The 14,706-nt window shown below is 56.3% G+C and overlaps 2 protein-coding genes across 2 annotated transcripts; both read left to right on the top strand.

Annotated features, from left to right (window-relative positions):
- The first annotated feature begins 580 nt into the window (after positions 1-580).
- Positions 581-4,913, top strand: J3D65DRAFT_155616 (leptomycin B resistance protein pmd1). The gene is made up of 2 exons (XM_066794127.1): positions 581-3,729; positions 3,786-4,913. Exons 1-2 carry the CDS (start codon positions 755-757, stop codon positions 4,792-4,794), a joined length of 3,984 nt encoding a protein of 1,327 aa, XP_066650626.1. The 5' UTR covers positions 581-754; the 3' UTR covers positions 4,795-4,913.
- A 1,236-nt stretch (positions 4,914-6,149) lies between these two features.
- J3D65DRAFT_155593 (L-lysine 6-monooxygenase (NADPH-requiring)-domain-containing protein) lies at positions 6,150-8,303 on the top strand. The gene is made up of 3 exons (XM_066794126.1): positions 6,150-7,491; positions 7,541-8,075; positions 8,132-8,303. The coding sequence occupies exons 1-3, from the start codon at positions 6,590-6,592 to the stop codon at positions 8,276-8,278; spliced, it is 1,584 nt and encodes a 527-aa protein (XP_066650625.1). The 5' UTR covers positions 6,150-6,589; the 3' UTR covers positions 8,279-8,303.
- Positions 8,304-14,706: the final 6,403 nt, after the last annotated feature.

Raw genomic sequence — 14,706 nt, 5'->3', positions numbered from 1 at the left:
CGCCCTTGGCTGGTCACCACGACCAAAAGCCACGCCTCAACCACCCACCGCCCGACCTCGGCCGTGACACTCGGACGGTGGACGGGCCCCTTAATCTCATCTGATGATCTGATAAGTCATGGAAACTCGTCCGCCCTCTCACACTGCATGCCCCAGCGTCCCATTCGGAAGGCCGTCGGAGTCGATTCTGGTTTTGCCCTGGTTTCTCCGCTGCTCTGTGCGCACCAGGGCGGATCAGATATGCCCCACAAACTCTCTGTTTGGCCTAGCTACCGCGCCAGAATCCCTGCCATTCGTCTCCGTGTGCATCTTTGCGCTCGCTTTGCCGGCGCACACTCCTCCTCTACGTGTTTTAGTGGGGAGCTGTGGCACACGGATCATTTGCCATGCTTCGCTGGCCCTTAGGAAGACCGCGCCGGCAGAGGCGCCGCCGCAGACGTATGCTGCTTCACTTTTTTCCCTCTGTTCCCTCTTATCAGATCTGTTCTCCTAACCGCCTCTTTTTCAACTCTCTCGTAACGTGGGACGCCTCTGAAGCGCCGACTCTTGTTTCCGTTTCGTCTTGCCTGCCTCGTCTTCCTTGACACCACGGTGCAAGGTCCATCTCTTCCAGGAGAGCCAAGTTTTTTTTCAGCGGATACGACAAGTCATGGTCCATATTGCCTAAGTCAAGGACCAGTCTTCCCCGATCCTCTCAAAAGGCATTGAAGCCTACCTCTGAGCTGGGCAGCTTTCCCTCCAAATCGACATTCCGATGGAGGCCTCCAGCGTCCCTACCGAGCCTCAGGTGCTCGACAACGTCGTCATCTCCAACGTCGAAGGCGACGTCGTGCACGGAGAAACAGCCTCTCGACACCGCCAGAGCCGATCCGAACCATGGGCTCGCGATGCCGACATGCAAACGATTAGCACCGCTCAACCTCGAGCGTGGCACGCTGAAATAGGCGGCTTCCCTCAAAAGGTTTTCCGCAGAATCACCGGCTCCAACCCGTTCAAGACTTCCTACTTTGCCCTCTTCCGGCCGCTCAAGACTTTCCAAGACCGCTTTATCCTCTTTGTCGGCGTCTGCTCCGCTCTTGCCGCGGGTGCCCCTCTCCCCGTCATCGGTCTCATCTTCGGAGATCTCATCAACACCTTCCCGCCGACCCCCAGTCAACTTTCGACCTATGTCGGCGAACTGCTTGGTGTTGCTGCGGCCTACTTTGTCGTCACATGGACTTGGGCAGTATGCTGGGGAATCGTCGGCGAAAGAATCTCCCGCGGTCTGCGTGAGGCCCTGGTCGAGAGGGCCATGGGTATGGAAATGTCCTACTTCGACACCGAATCCCCCGACATGACGGGCGTCCTCACCGAGAAGACCCAGACTGTCCAGATGGGTACTTCGGAAAAGGTTGGACTGTTCCTCCAGTCAATTGCGTACTTCATCGCTGCCTTTTGCGTCGGCTTCTACCTTGACGCCGAACTGACCGGCATTCTTTTGGTGGCCGTCGTCCCGACCATGTTCACCATTGTAACCGTTGGCTCCAAGTTTGTGGCCAAAATGCAAAAGAGGGCAGCAGACATTTCTGAGAAGGCGGCTGCCATTGCCGAGAGCTCGATCAAGGCTGTCCAGGTCGTCCAAGCATTCGGAATCGCCGACACGCTTGCCGACGATTACCTGAGACTGTTGCGGTCGGCCGTCAGCGTTGGTGTCAGGAAGTCGATTGCTGGAGCCGTCATGCTGGGCTCAGTCTACTTCACCGCCTACTCTGCCAACGCCCTTGCTTTCTGGGAGGGCACTCGTCTACAGGAGCAACGCGGCGAAGGGGGCGGAGCTGGTACCATCTATGCCGTCGTCTTTTTGATCCTCGATGCGGCCTTCGTCGTGGGACAGTTTGGTCCTTTCCTTTCGACTTTTGCCACGGCGGCCGGTGCGGGTGAATCCATCTTCCAAGTCTTGGACCACCCCGAAGCGCATATCAACGTGTACAACGACGAAGGCGACACCCCTGACGGTACTACTTTTGCAGGAGGCATTCGCTTCGACAACGTCACCTTTGTGTATCCCGCGAGACCGACGGCCAGGGTCCTCAACAGCGTCAGCCTCGACTTTCAACCCGGTGCCGTGAACGGAATTGTCGGTACTTCTGGCTCCGGCAAGTCCACCGTGACCAGCCTCCTCCTGAGATTCTACGACCCATCCTCGGGAAGGATCACCATCGGTGACAGGGACATCAAGTCGTTCAATGTCAAAGCGCTCCGTTCGTGCGTTTCCGTTGTCAGCCAAGAACCTGTCCTGTTCACGGGTACTATCCTCGAAAACATCAGCTACGGCCTGGGCGAAGACCACGGTCTGTCTGATGAAGAGGTCCTTCGCCGCTGTGAGGTAGCCGCTCAGGAGGCTGCCTGCGACTTTTTCGACATTCTGCCTGATGGAATCAACACTCGCGTCGGAAGCTCTGGCCACACCAACCTTTCTGGTGGTCAGAAGCAGCGTATCTGCCTTGCTCGTGCCCTTGTTGGCAACCCTTCCTTGTTGATTCTCGACGAGTACACCAGCGCCATGGACGCCACCAGCGAGGCCTTGGTCCTTCAGGCTCTCGAGAGGGCCACGGCCGTCGAAGGCCGCACGACCATCATCATTGCGCATCGTTTGGCCACCATCAAGAATGCCGCCAAGATCATGGTCATGGAGCACGGCAACCTGGTCGAGGAGGGCACGCACGAGAGCCTTTGCGAGCAGAGTGGCTTCTACAAACGTCTTGTCGACTCGCAAAAGTTCGACAAGACAGCAGCGAGTGCCTCCAAGACGTCGTCGCTCACGGCCGCTCCGAGCATTGTGCCGGTGGTCGTGGGTGACAAGGAGAAGCAGGTCGAAGGAAGCGAAGGCGAAGCTTCGGAGGCCAAGGAGGCCAAGGACGACGAGGCGGACAAGGGTAAAAGGCTTGGCATCGGCGGCATGCTGATGAGAGCCCTTGCCCTCAGCAAGCCGGAGGCGCCCTTCATCGCTCTCGGACTCTTCGCCTCGATTGTGAGTGGTGGTATCATTGTCGGCGAGGCTCTGACCTTCGGTCACGTCGTGTCGGCATTGAACAACGACTCGGAAGCGCCCAACTTCCAGAGCAAGGTCAACTTCCTCTGCCTCATGTTCTTCGTCTTGTCCCTGATTGCCCTGTTCGGACACTGCACCAGCGGCAGCTGCTTCGGCTATGTGTCGCAGTGGATGCTGATGCGCATTCAAGATACTTCTCTGCGCAACATTCTGCGACAGGATGTCTCTTGGTTCTCCAAGCCCGGACATTCGTCGCACTCGCTCATGTCCAAGCTGAGCATGGATGCTGGATCGATTAGCGGCTTGTCCGGTGTCATTCTGGGAACCGTCTTCTCGGTCACCACTTCGATCTGCGGTGGTATGATCCTCGCGCACGTGGTTGCGTGGAGAATTGCCGTTGTTCTTCTTGCCGCCGTCCCGATTATGCTGCTTGCCGGTTTCTTCCGCCTGCGCGTCCTCTCCATGGCTCAAGAGCGCCAGGAAACGTCGTACAATGATGCTGCGGCGCTGGCGTCGGAGGCTTGCTCCGCCATCCGCACTGTGGCTGCCCTGGGACGCGAGCGTCATGTTCTCAAGCAGTACCGATCTGCCATTCAGGGTCCTTACGAGCAGAGCTTGAAATTTACGTTGACGGGCAACATTCTGTTGGCCTTTTCGCTTGCAATCACTTACTTTGTATATGCTCTTGCATACTGGTGGTAAGTACCATGGCAAAGTTCCAATCTAGTTGACGAAATGCTAATGGCACTGACAGGGGTGCCAAGAACGTCCGCGAGGGCTACTACGGGCAGCTGGAATTCTTCATTGTGCTTCCGGGACTCCTTTTCTCGGCACAGTCTGCCGGGCAAATGTTCAGTCTTGCGCCCGAAGTCAGCCGGGCCAAGACTGCGGCTCGCAACGTCTTCAAGCTCCACGACGAGAAGCCATCCATCATCCTCGACTCCCCCGAGGCCAAGAAGCTTTCGCTGTCATCGTCCGAGTCTCTGCCTCTGCTCGAAAAGGCGGGCGGCAAGACCAAGGCGGGCACTCTCGATTTCAAGAACGTCGACCTTGCGTACCCGTCTCGGCCAGACACGCTGGCGCTCAGGGACATCAACCTGTCGATCAAGGGCGGCGAGTTTGTGGCGTTTGTGGGACGGTCAGGTGCAGGCAAGTCGTCGACGGTGTCGCTGATTGAGCGCTTCTTCGACCCGGTGGCTGGAAGCGTGTCAATGGACGGCGAGGACATTCGCAACGTTGCGGTGCACTCGCATCGGGCGCGGATTGGACTGGTGGAGCAGGAGCCCAACCTGTTCCCGGGCAGCATCGAGTACAACGTTGGGCTCGGTGGGCGGCCTGGACACAAGGTGACGCGCGAAGAGGTGGAGAGGGTGTGCAAGATGTGCGCCATGCACGACTTCATCATGGGACTGCCAGAGGGCTACAACACCGAGTGCGGAGCCAACGGGTCACGGCTGTCAGGAGGACAGCGGCAGCGGCTGGCGATTGCTCGGGCGTTGGTTCGTGACCCGGAGATTTTGCTGCTGGACGAGGCGACTTCGCAGCTCGACGCCAACAGCGAGAAGGAGGTGCGACAGGCGATTGCGGCGGCGTCGTCGGGGCGCACGACGATTATGGTCGCACACCGGCTGTCGAGCGTGCAGTTTGCCGATCGCATCTTCGTGTTCAGCGCAGGCAGGATTGTGGAGCAGGGCAAGCACGATGAGCTGGTGTCTCTCGGAGGCATATACGCCAGCATGGTCGAGACGCAGCAGCTCGACTAGGGGAGTGGTGGAAGCGAAGGGGTAAAAAAAAGTGATATCCGCACAGTACCTTGGGCTACATACATGTTGCATGGATGTACAGGGACATGACAGGGGGACGATGGGCAGGGTCAAGCGATGAAGGTGGGATGGTGGGCGTTTATTTGGGAGAGTTTGTTTCTGGGATCTGACGAGATGGGATGGACATGGGGAATTTAAACTTAAGCTTGTAATACAATCATAAAATAGGGCTTGTTGATCAAAGATGGAGAGAGATCGGGCAACATGACATTGCAAAAGTGGTGAGGGAGATGATGGAGTGAGTGGTTGAGAGGTGAGGGGGAGGATTGGGGGGGGGGGGGGGGGGGGGGGGGGGGCAACTAGCCGCGTGGGGTAGAGAAGCCGGGGGAGAGGGGCTCGAGGGGCGGCGGAACGGAGGCAAGCAGGCAACTGAGTCCGGTGTGGACTTGTGGTTGGCAGATGAAGGGGTGACAATGGGACGTTTTCCTCGTGTATGGCAGCGAGACCGGCCGAGCGAGAGATTTTTCTTGTCGTGGACTCGACCGAAGCAGAAGTCGTAGGCAGGCGGTGCGGTGGTGGAGGACGTGGGCATGGATGTCGTCAGCGGCAGTAGCCGTCAGAGTGCAGTTGGCTTGGGTGGCTTGGCTTGGCTTGGCCGAAGTGACATGGGTGTCTACCCGGACCTCACCCAGCGCCTCACGGGCCTGAAACAAAAAAATCAGACAAGCGAGCACGAGCCCCTGCCGAATGTCGGAGCGGATCAGATAATTCTTTGCGGACTAGCGCCCTCGCTTAGCCGGCCGTCGTCGGGCCCGCGCGTCGAGCTTTTCCGCCGACTCGATCAGGCTTGGCATCGTCGTCCCTCTCACCTCACTCTCGAGTCTCGGTCGACGCCTCGGACTCTCGGATTTTGTCTGTCTCTCTCTCAAGGAACTCGTCGTCTCTCTTCGCACACATCGTGTCCACAGTCGAAAAAAAAAAATCTCATCTCTCTCCTCACGTCCCTTCCGACCCCGGTGCTGACAGCCAGCCAGCCAGCCAGCCAGCCGGTGGCAAGGCCCCAGTCCCAGTGGCTGCCCGACGTTCCTTCGGTTGGTCGACTCTGCCCGGACGCGTCTCCTAACCGGCTGTAACCTTCCAACTCGGTCGTCCGCCCATTTCGATGCCCCTCGACCAGCATCCACGCTGCCCCGACAGAAAATTTTGTACCTTTGCAGCACCCTTCCGATGATCTTATCTAATTATCTGATGATCTCGAGCATCCAAGCCTCTCCGTGTGGGCCGACGCACCGGAGCCGCTTGGTTTGTCGAGACACCATCGACCGGACCCTCAGCCCATGCTCTACCCATTTCTGCGACGAAAGACCTGGGCCTCTACCATGGCCATTCCGTACTTAAATCCCCCGCCGCCGCCCAGACGGACCTTGCACGCTGTCACCATCACTGCTCACTCATCCCCGCCAGAGCTCCCCCCCCCACGCACAAGAGCTCCTCCCGTCTTGCTTTACCATTGCGTCACCACCACGGTAAGCCAGCCTTCAGATCCCTCCCATCGCGCTGAGAAATATCCTCCTCGCTATTCGCCAGCCTTCTTGCATCCTTCCTGGTCAAGACCGCCTCTGCCATCCCGGTAGACACGCACCTCTGCCCCAAAAGCTTGCCCGACCTCCCCTGTCTTATCTGGCTTACCCCGGCTAACCGCTGTCCATAGTTGCATGTTTTCTGAGCTCTCGTCTGTGACGACTCCAGTACCTATTCTGATTTCCAACGAAACCGCCTCCAAAAACTCTTCACAATGAGCCCTCACGCCGACTCGCCCTTCTCGAGAACTGGCTCGCCCGACCAGGCGGCGCCCCCGCAAAACAACAACCAGCCGCTGCGCAGCGTCCACCGCGCCATCCAGCCCAAGATGCACAAGAACACGTCGTACCTCAAGCCCACGCCCGAGGACGAGCTCCACGACCTCGTCTGCGTTGGCTTTGGCCCGGCCTCGCTCGCCATTGCCGTGGCCCTCAACGACGCCATCGAGAACCGCCAGGTCGACCGCGTCCCCAAGGTTGCCTTCCTCGAGAAGCAGCCCCAGTTCGCTTGGCACGCCGGCATGCTCCTCGAAGGCGCCAGGATGCAAATCACCTTCTTGAAGGACATGGCTACTTTCCGCAACCCGCGCAGCCACTTCACCTTCCTCAACTACCTGTTCCAGAACAACAGGCTGGTTGACTTTACCAACCTGAGCACTTTCCTCCCTGCTCGCGTCGAGTACGAGGACTACATGAAGTGGTGCGCCAGCCACTTTGCCGACGTCACCTCGTACGGCCAGGAGGTCGTCCAGGTCGTCCCCGAGAAGACGACCGTCGACTCCAAGGCCATCGACTCGTTTGTCGTCACCTCGCGCAACCCCGTCACCGGTGAGACGTCCACTCGCCGCGCGAGGCACGTCGTCATTGCCACTGGTGGCCAGGCCAAGATCCCCGAGCCGTTCCCCCAGAACCACCCCCGCGTCATTCATTCTTCGCAGTACAAGTACACTGTGCCCCAGGTTCTGACTGAACGCGATGCTCCCTACACCATTGCCGTCATTGGTGCCGGCCAGAGTGCCGCCGAGATTTACGAGGACCTCCAGAAGCACTACCCCAACTCGCGCACCAACCTCCTCATCAGGGGCCAGCACCTGCGCCCCAGCGACGACTCTCCTTTGTAAGTTTGCAAATCGACCCGTGGCCGTGCAAAACTAACCAACCTCCAGCGTCAACGAAATCTTCAACCCTGACCGCGTTGAGGACATGTGGACCCGTGACCCCGTCTTGCGCAACAAGACCATTAATGAGGACAAGCAAACCAACTACGGCGTCGTGCGCCTGGAGCTGCTCGAGCGTCTCTTCGAGACTCTGTACCTCCAGAAGATGAGGTACGACTCGGAGGAGGACTGGCCTCACAAGATTCTCAACTTCCGCGACGTGTCGGCCGTCGAGGAATCGCCCTCCAAGCCCGCAGGCGTGCGCTTGGTCATCCAGAACCGCGGCGGCGACTTCTGCGCCGCGCTCAAGGGCAAGAGCACCGAGGAGCGCCTCGACGTCGACCTTGTCGTCATTGCCGCTGGCTACGTGCGCAACGCGCACGAGAACATCCTCGCCGGCAGCAAGTGGCTGATGCCCGGCGGCGGTGCCGACGAAAAGGCCAAGTGGGTCATTGACCGCAACTACAAGGTCCAGACCGAGCCCGGCAAGGTCGCCCCAGAGGCTGGCCTTTGGCTGCAGGGCTGTAATGAAATGACGCATGGTGTAAGTTGCAACCGATACATTATTCGTGAGCGATAAATTCTGACAAAGTGCTGCAGTTGAGTGATACCCTTCTCTCTATTCTCGCTATTAGAGGCCACGAAGTTGTCGAGTCCATCTTTGGCACCGGCAACACGGCCCACGCTGCCAAGGCTGTCCCCGTCAACGTCAACGGCCACGCCGAGGGCATTGCCCAGCAGTTCTAGATATTTCCTGTTTCCCTTCACTTCTCATGATACGTATTGCACCACCACCTTTTCTTTCTTAACATTTTTTCTCCTGTTTCCTTGCTTGGAATCATCTAGGGTCTTTTTCTTGGTCATCAAAAAAATAAGCAGATGAGACGGAGACAGATGCACGCGGTCGACGACTGGAGTCAGTCGGCCCTGCCATGGCTTTGTCGCATTATTTATTGCAGCCACCCCGCTCGCGCGCGCGGTGTGCGCACCACCCACCCACCCAATGTGGATAGAATGCACGGAATTTGAGGCATTTTGATATTATGCATTTTTGGCTGTTGCTCGAACGACGATGTGTGACGAAGAACTGCTTGCTCACTCCCTGCCAGGCTACGATGGCAACACCAGGTTTACGGAGTAGCTGCACCATCATTGTACTGGACTGACAGTGAAACAAATGAATATGTACGCACGTCCTTCGCCACCACACAGGCATGGTGGCTCCACCACCATCGCCGCCTCCGCAAAAGGACGCACCAAGTCAGCAGATGCGAAGAGATGGTGGGCGCAGCGGGGAACTCCGTTTGAGTGCTTTGAGAACCAGGTCGACAAGGCGAGGCGAGGCGAGGCGACGGAAGATGGCGACAAGATGATGGCAATGATGACAATGATGATGGCGATGATGTGGATGCCGGAGGCTGGGGGGTGAAACAAGCGCATCCACATGCAGGTAGGTAGGCATGGGGAAGAAGAGGAAAGTGACTAATGCAAATGGTGATGGGAACGGTGATGGTACAGTCTGTGAAGAGGGACGGTGGTGGACGACTTCAGGGTATGGAGAAATAGTCTCATGTGGCAGCTTCATCAGTCAGTCAATAATTGCATCCACTCAACACTCCTCAGCTCCACCTCCGAGACGCCAGCCTAAGTCCGACCCCTTCCCTCTCCTTCTCCGCCTCCGCACCCGCTCCGTACACCGGTGACGCCCATTTTCTCTCTTGGAAGTAAGACCCCAGCAGGAAGACAAGGAAGCAGACAAAACCCATGCGAAGCAGCAGCAGTAGCAGCAGCTCCACTTGCCCTATTCGACACCTTCCATTAGCAGTTAGAAGGATGGCGTGGCAAGAGAAAACGACCAGGGGGGAAAGGGCAGGCACAGTGGAGTATTCCGTGGTAGGGCAGAGGAAGTGGAACCGCCAGGGCCCAGGGGGTCCCTCGGGCATGGGGTGAAATGCATGGGATGCGGTGCATGGGGGGGTTGCTGCAGCAGGCAGCCCTAGAAGCAGGCTGTCTGTCCGATCCGACATCGGGTCAGGTTGCGGAATTTTGTTTCAGGGGTGGACGAGAAGAGGAAGATTGCGGATGATCTGGAGGAGGATCGCTTTTGAGTGTTCCTTGGGAAATTCATGGATAAATGGAAGAGAGAGAGAAAGATGCAGGAACAGAGCCTGATTGATCAGTCAGTCCAAACAAACAGTGCATGGCTGGCTGGCCGACAGCCAACGGCAGAAGCAGAAACCAGGCGCCTGTAGCTATGTAGCATGCATATACGCCCGTATGTTTGAGACTGTGTGTGTGGGGAAGAAAGCAAAATATTTGCTAATGCCAATTGCCCCATTTCTGCAGGGCTGCTCGCCATCCACTCGCACGAGCGAGCAAGGGGGGCATTGCACACAAACACACACACACACACACACACATCATAAAGCAAACACACATATACGTATATGTCGAGACGGGGCGTAACTCCTGCAGACGCCCGCTGCCCACCCGGCCGGCTAGGTACCTCACCTCAGGCAGTAGTCAGCACAAAGAAACAAACAACCTCCGCATGCAGCAGACACGAGGTTCAGCAAGGGGAAGCAATTGGATGTACATACGGTACCTACATACGGGATACGGGCATAAAGCAGCGGGACCGCTCGCTTGCTGGTTGGTGACGTGTCGGTTCGATCGGGCTGGCCGTGGAATTTTCTGGAGCGCAGCCGCAGCCGCAGCGTCTCCTCTTCCGTCGTCCGGTGATCCGAGGCGAGCGAGGCTAGGCGAGCTGGGGAAAGATGGACCGCATGCTCCGTATGCAGGATGATGATGATGGTGTGGGAAACTGGGGGGGGGGGGGGGGGGGGGGGGGGGGGGATGCACAGGGGCTAAGCTGGGCAGGGGGGCACAGCGGTCACTGAGGCGCGGTGCGGCGACAGGGAGGGCGACGAAATCGCTGGACGAATTACCTCAGCGGGATGGGCACGTGGGGTTGAGTTTGGCGATGGTGTTTTGTGTGCGAGGGAAGGCGTCGTGAGGGGGGCTGGAAGTGATGCGGTTTGCGTGTTTTCTTTCGCCATTGTTTTCACTGACCAAAAAGTATGGTGTAAAGACGACGACGCATGGCAGAAATTTGCCATCGATTCTTCATGTTCACGCTCTGACGATTTTACTCGACGCCATGCTATTACACTTCGAAATTGGGGCTGCTTTTTTCCAGCCCATCGAGCCGGGTACCTCGACTTGACGGTTGTGTGTTTAATTGCACCTCTATCTTACTACACAGTTGCTGGATTATTGTTCGATGAGTGGGCTGTAGGCTTGGAAAAGATGAATGTGGAGCTGATTACGCGTATGCATAAAGTACTCAAGTTGGCGCTTATTTGGGGGCGTGGTTGGTGTGGGTGGGTCTGGCTGCGACACCGAGGGGAAAGCAATGAGCGAAAGAATTTCGGTTTGGTAAGTCTGTCATGTAAGAAGTCTCGAAGACGGGGAGGCGTCGCTGAGACATTTAAGGGAAAGAGATTTATCTTGTGTTGGTGACGTTGTGGATGGTGGTGTTGGGGATTCAGTGACGTCGTTTCGACTTGCTTGTCCTCACGTTCTTTGACGCGCCGTTTGATTTGATGACTGCGCGCCCTTTTCGTTTTCTCTTCTTTCTTTTCATTGGAATTCGTCGCATCTGTTCGGTTTTCTTGCCATTGTTCAGCTCGCCAGTCGCCTCAAATCGCAAGCTTTGATCTGTCACTGACGACGCGGCTTGACCTGACCTTTCAGCTCCATCACTTCTCACGGCGGCGCTTACTCCACACAGTCAAGCCTCAAATACATGCTTATGCGTCGCGGCAAATTCAACAGACCAATCTCGTCGCCTACAATAAGCGCGGCAATCCCTCTCCTCTCAGTCGCCGCCTTCTCCACCACTCACCTCCACAGATAAGAGACACACCCACGCCAACTTTCCCTGGCCCACGTCCAGTCTCGACTGTGAGACTTATCTCTCGCCCTGCCAGTCAGCTAGAGAGCCGAACCAACCGGCGCCCGCCTCCCCATCTCGTGTCGCATCCACGTCCGCTCTGTCGGGCGCAGCAGATCATGTCGTGCGTCCGCATCCACGTCCGACCGTGTCCGCCTCTTCCATGTAGCGCATCCCCCAGTCCCATCGCCTTGGCTCCGGGTCAACGGTATCAATCGCGTATCAATCTAGCATCTGTCTCGGGTCCGTCGGCGTTGTGAGCGCCCTCTTCGGCCCTGTCGAATTCGTTGCCCGCCCACCGCCCACGCACATGAAGGGCAGACAGAGGGTAAGCTGACATGATACCATGCCTTTCGCTCCATGGTGGTGTCTTCGGGGAGCGGGGAAGAGCGAGGGCCAGGTGAGTCGACTGCTTGATGATGCTTATTGGACTGCAAGACCAGTCGATTTGACTTTGTGGTGTCGACTGCGTTGGTAATAGGTGCGATATGATTGAACAATGAAGAGAACGATGGCACTTCCTCTGGAGCGCGTGTGTGGATGGTTTGGGAGGGATGGCTGACTACGTTGACCAGACTGTTCAGCCCGATCGCACATGACGGCTCACCCCTGAGCAGATTTCCAATCGAAAAGCGTCCATTATTTCGTGCTCTGCGATCATGCAAATCTCCGCGGAGCCATGCTGAGACTTCTCGCAAAGAATGATCAACGGCCTCAAGTGCTGACCCAAAAATCTTTCCGTCATCTGTCAACGTCCAAGCCATGAATTACGTACCGAGTCTCACAACCGGCGCAAGCCAGCGCAGTGATAAACAAATCAACCTCAGCTTTGCCTCTCCACTTGAAACTCAAATCTCTTCCAATCGCACCAAGTGCTTTACAAATGCGCAGTTGCTCAACTGTAGGGCCGTACCCAAAAGAGCGGGCAAAAGGAAAGTCGACAAACTCAAACGCCTCACCCGCTTGTCTGCCCACGTTGATGATCACACCACTCTTGCTTTTAACATTGCGATTGCTTGCAGTCGTTCTCATTGTTCGAGCCGTCTCCCCCTTGTTTCCTGGTTCCATGGAGCTTGTTGCCCTCCTCATTCACTTTGCACATTGCTTCTAATTATGACTGCACTTACAATTTCAATAGACGCCTTCAAAGTGAAACCTGTATCTCACTGTCAGCTTACACATAGAAGCAATCAACACTCTCCATTCGCGCTTGCCACGCACCATCTCAATGCCCGCGCACAACCCCTTGCGCGCAAAAAACCGAGCAGACCCAAGCAGAACAAGGTCCAGGCCAGCGGGACACCCGCCCACAAAGCGGGAAGCCAATCACGACCTCGGCGCGCAAAGTCAAAGATTCAAGATGCCGCCGCACTGACAGGCAGCCAGTCAGTTGGGGACGGCACGGCACGGCAGGTACGGCAACCCGGGGAAGCAGACCGCGACCAATCAGACGCGCGATTTTAGAAATCGGGGGATGCGATACGGCAGCGGGGATTGGGGATGGTGGGCGTCGCTGTGGTGTGGTCGCTGTTGGATGGGAAGTGGATAGGATGACCTGGTGGGTTGAGAGAAGCGGAGGGGTGGCGATCGCGAGCTGTGCGTGGAGGCGTCATGGACTCTTCTTGGGGCGGAGACGAGCCGGGTTGGTTTGGGGTTGCCGGCGTTGAAATGCTGGATGGATTTTGGAATGCTTGTGATTGGGTGAGTGGACTTGTAAGGCAGTCAGGCAATAAGGGGTGTTTGGACGGGACATCTAGGGGGCGCAAAGAGTCAGTGTCTTCTTTCGACCCAGAGATGAGTGAGCTATTGGATTCTCAATTTGCCTCGGGATACAAACTCATGTACTTTCGACTTGGGGTTCTTTAACGCTGCGGCCATTTTGTGTTTGACCTTTCGCTTCGAATCATAATCAATTTTGGGCGGCGCCAGAATGTCTGGCGTCTTCCACTGGTAAGCTTGATGGTTTTCAACACCACTGTTCATCTCAACATTGCAAGTTTGATTAGTCTTTTTTTGTGCTGGTTTACTCCATCCAAGCAAACGCTCCAATTTCTTACGCAGAATTTTCGGGGAGAAGGCAGCAGAGAATCCAGACCTCAGAACCCAAGTCTTGCAGGAAAGAAAAAAACCCACCCTTTCCTGCATTATAGTATTCCACTCAATATGACATCAATAATGTAGAACCGCCTTCTAGACTTAGAAGCGTAAGAGATGCGTCCTAGGTGCCTCAGGGGTAACACACCTACGAGTGAGAGATTCACAATGCGCATTACAGCTTCGAAGAAGAGACGACCACCACGCATACGATTGTAGAACTTTCGTGACAAGCCGATGAAAACATTATCCCGCGGAACATGGCGCAGAAAGCCAACGTATTCCCGCTGCGTGTATTACTTCTTCAAGGATTGAACTTCGTCTTTTTTCTAATTTTCACCCTGAGATACTCGTAGTCTTGAATACACGAGAGACCGAAGATTTAAATGACACAGAGAAAAACAATGAGAAATATAGAGATGGAGAGGAGGATGGGAGTAAAGGCAGAGGTCACGGAAAGTATAGAGGAGGGACAGTGGGTGCTAGGCACTATGGTAGAAAGTATGACGAAGGATTATGTGACTGGAAAGTAGATCACTAATAGGATGGCTGAAAGTCGGAAAATGGTGGAAGCATCCCACTGCCCAGGGAGCAGTCATCCGCCATCACAGCTGCAGTCACGGAGCATTCATGCGCACCGGAAGCTGTCATTTCACACTCGTCATCACTCGCTCGTGCCTTGTGAAACACAACGCATCACATGGCGAACAGGCTGAAAGGGGCGAGATATGCGCACAGTATTTCCGGTGCTCTGCGTGCGTCACATCGTGTCGCGAGAAGCATGCGGATAAGGAAAAGCAGGAGGAGCCCAAAAGAACGCGTCAGAAGGGAGCCGAAGAACCGCTTATTCAGGCAGATAGGGACCGACGGACCGGATCACCATGCACGTTGGCGAAAGAGTGGCATTTCGCGAGGCTAAATCCGAAAGTGTTGGAGAGGGGAGAGAGTGCGGGTCGCAGCCATCCGCCTATTGAGCGTGGTGAGGCGGTGGCGTGTTTCCGTATGGATGGTACGTCACGGGCAACTCTAGAAGGGGTCCAGGACGCGTGAAGGATTTTGTTCGATTTTTTTCTTTTCTTGGTTCTACCTACGCCTTGCGGTTTGCAGTAACACGAGTTGCTCTATG

Source organism: Phyllosticta citribraziliensis, assembly GCF_038025025.1.
Source record: "Phyllosticta citribraziliensis strain CPC 17464 chromosome Unknown J3D65scaffold_14, whole genome shotgun sequence".
Lineage (NCBI taxonomy): Eukaryota > Fungi > Ascomycota > Dothideomycetes > Botryosphaeriales > Phyllostictaceae > Phyllosticta > Phyllosticta citribraziliensis.
The sequence above is the reverse complement of the archived record's forward strand: the minus strand, read 5'-3'. Positions and strand labels throughout refer to the sequence as shown.

Excerpts from the sequence above, each read along its gene's own strand:
- J3D65DRAFT_155616 (XM_066794127.1), top strand. The coding sequence starts at position 755 with ATGGAGGCCTCCAGCGTCCCTACCGAGCCTCAGGTGCTCGACAACGTC. Across the intron at positions 3,730-3,785 it reads TATGCTCTTGCATACTGGTG|GGGTGCCAAGAACGTCCGCG; the intron begins GTAAGTACCATG and ends TGGCACTGACAG.
- J3D65DRAFT_155593 (XM_066794126.1), top strand. The coding sequence starts at position 6,590 with ATGAGCCCTCACGCCGACTCGCCCTTCTCGAGAACTGGCTCGCCCGAC. Across the intron at positions 7,492-7,540 it reads CCCAGCGACGACTCTCCTTT|CGTCAACGAAATCTTCAACC; the intron begins GTAAGTTTGCAA and ends ACCAACCTCCAG. Across the intron at positions 8,076-8,131 it reads GTAATGAAATGACGCATGGT|TTGAGTGATACCCTTCTCTC; the intron begins GTAAGTTGCAAC and ends AAAGTGCTGCAG.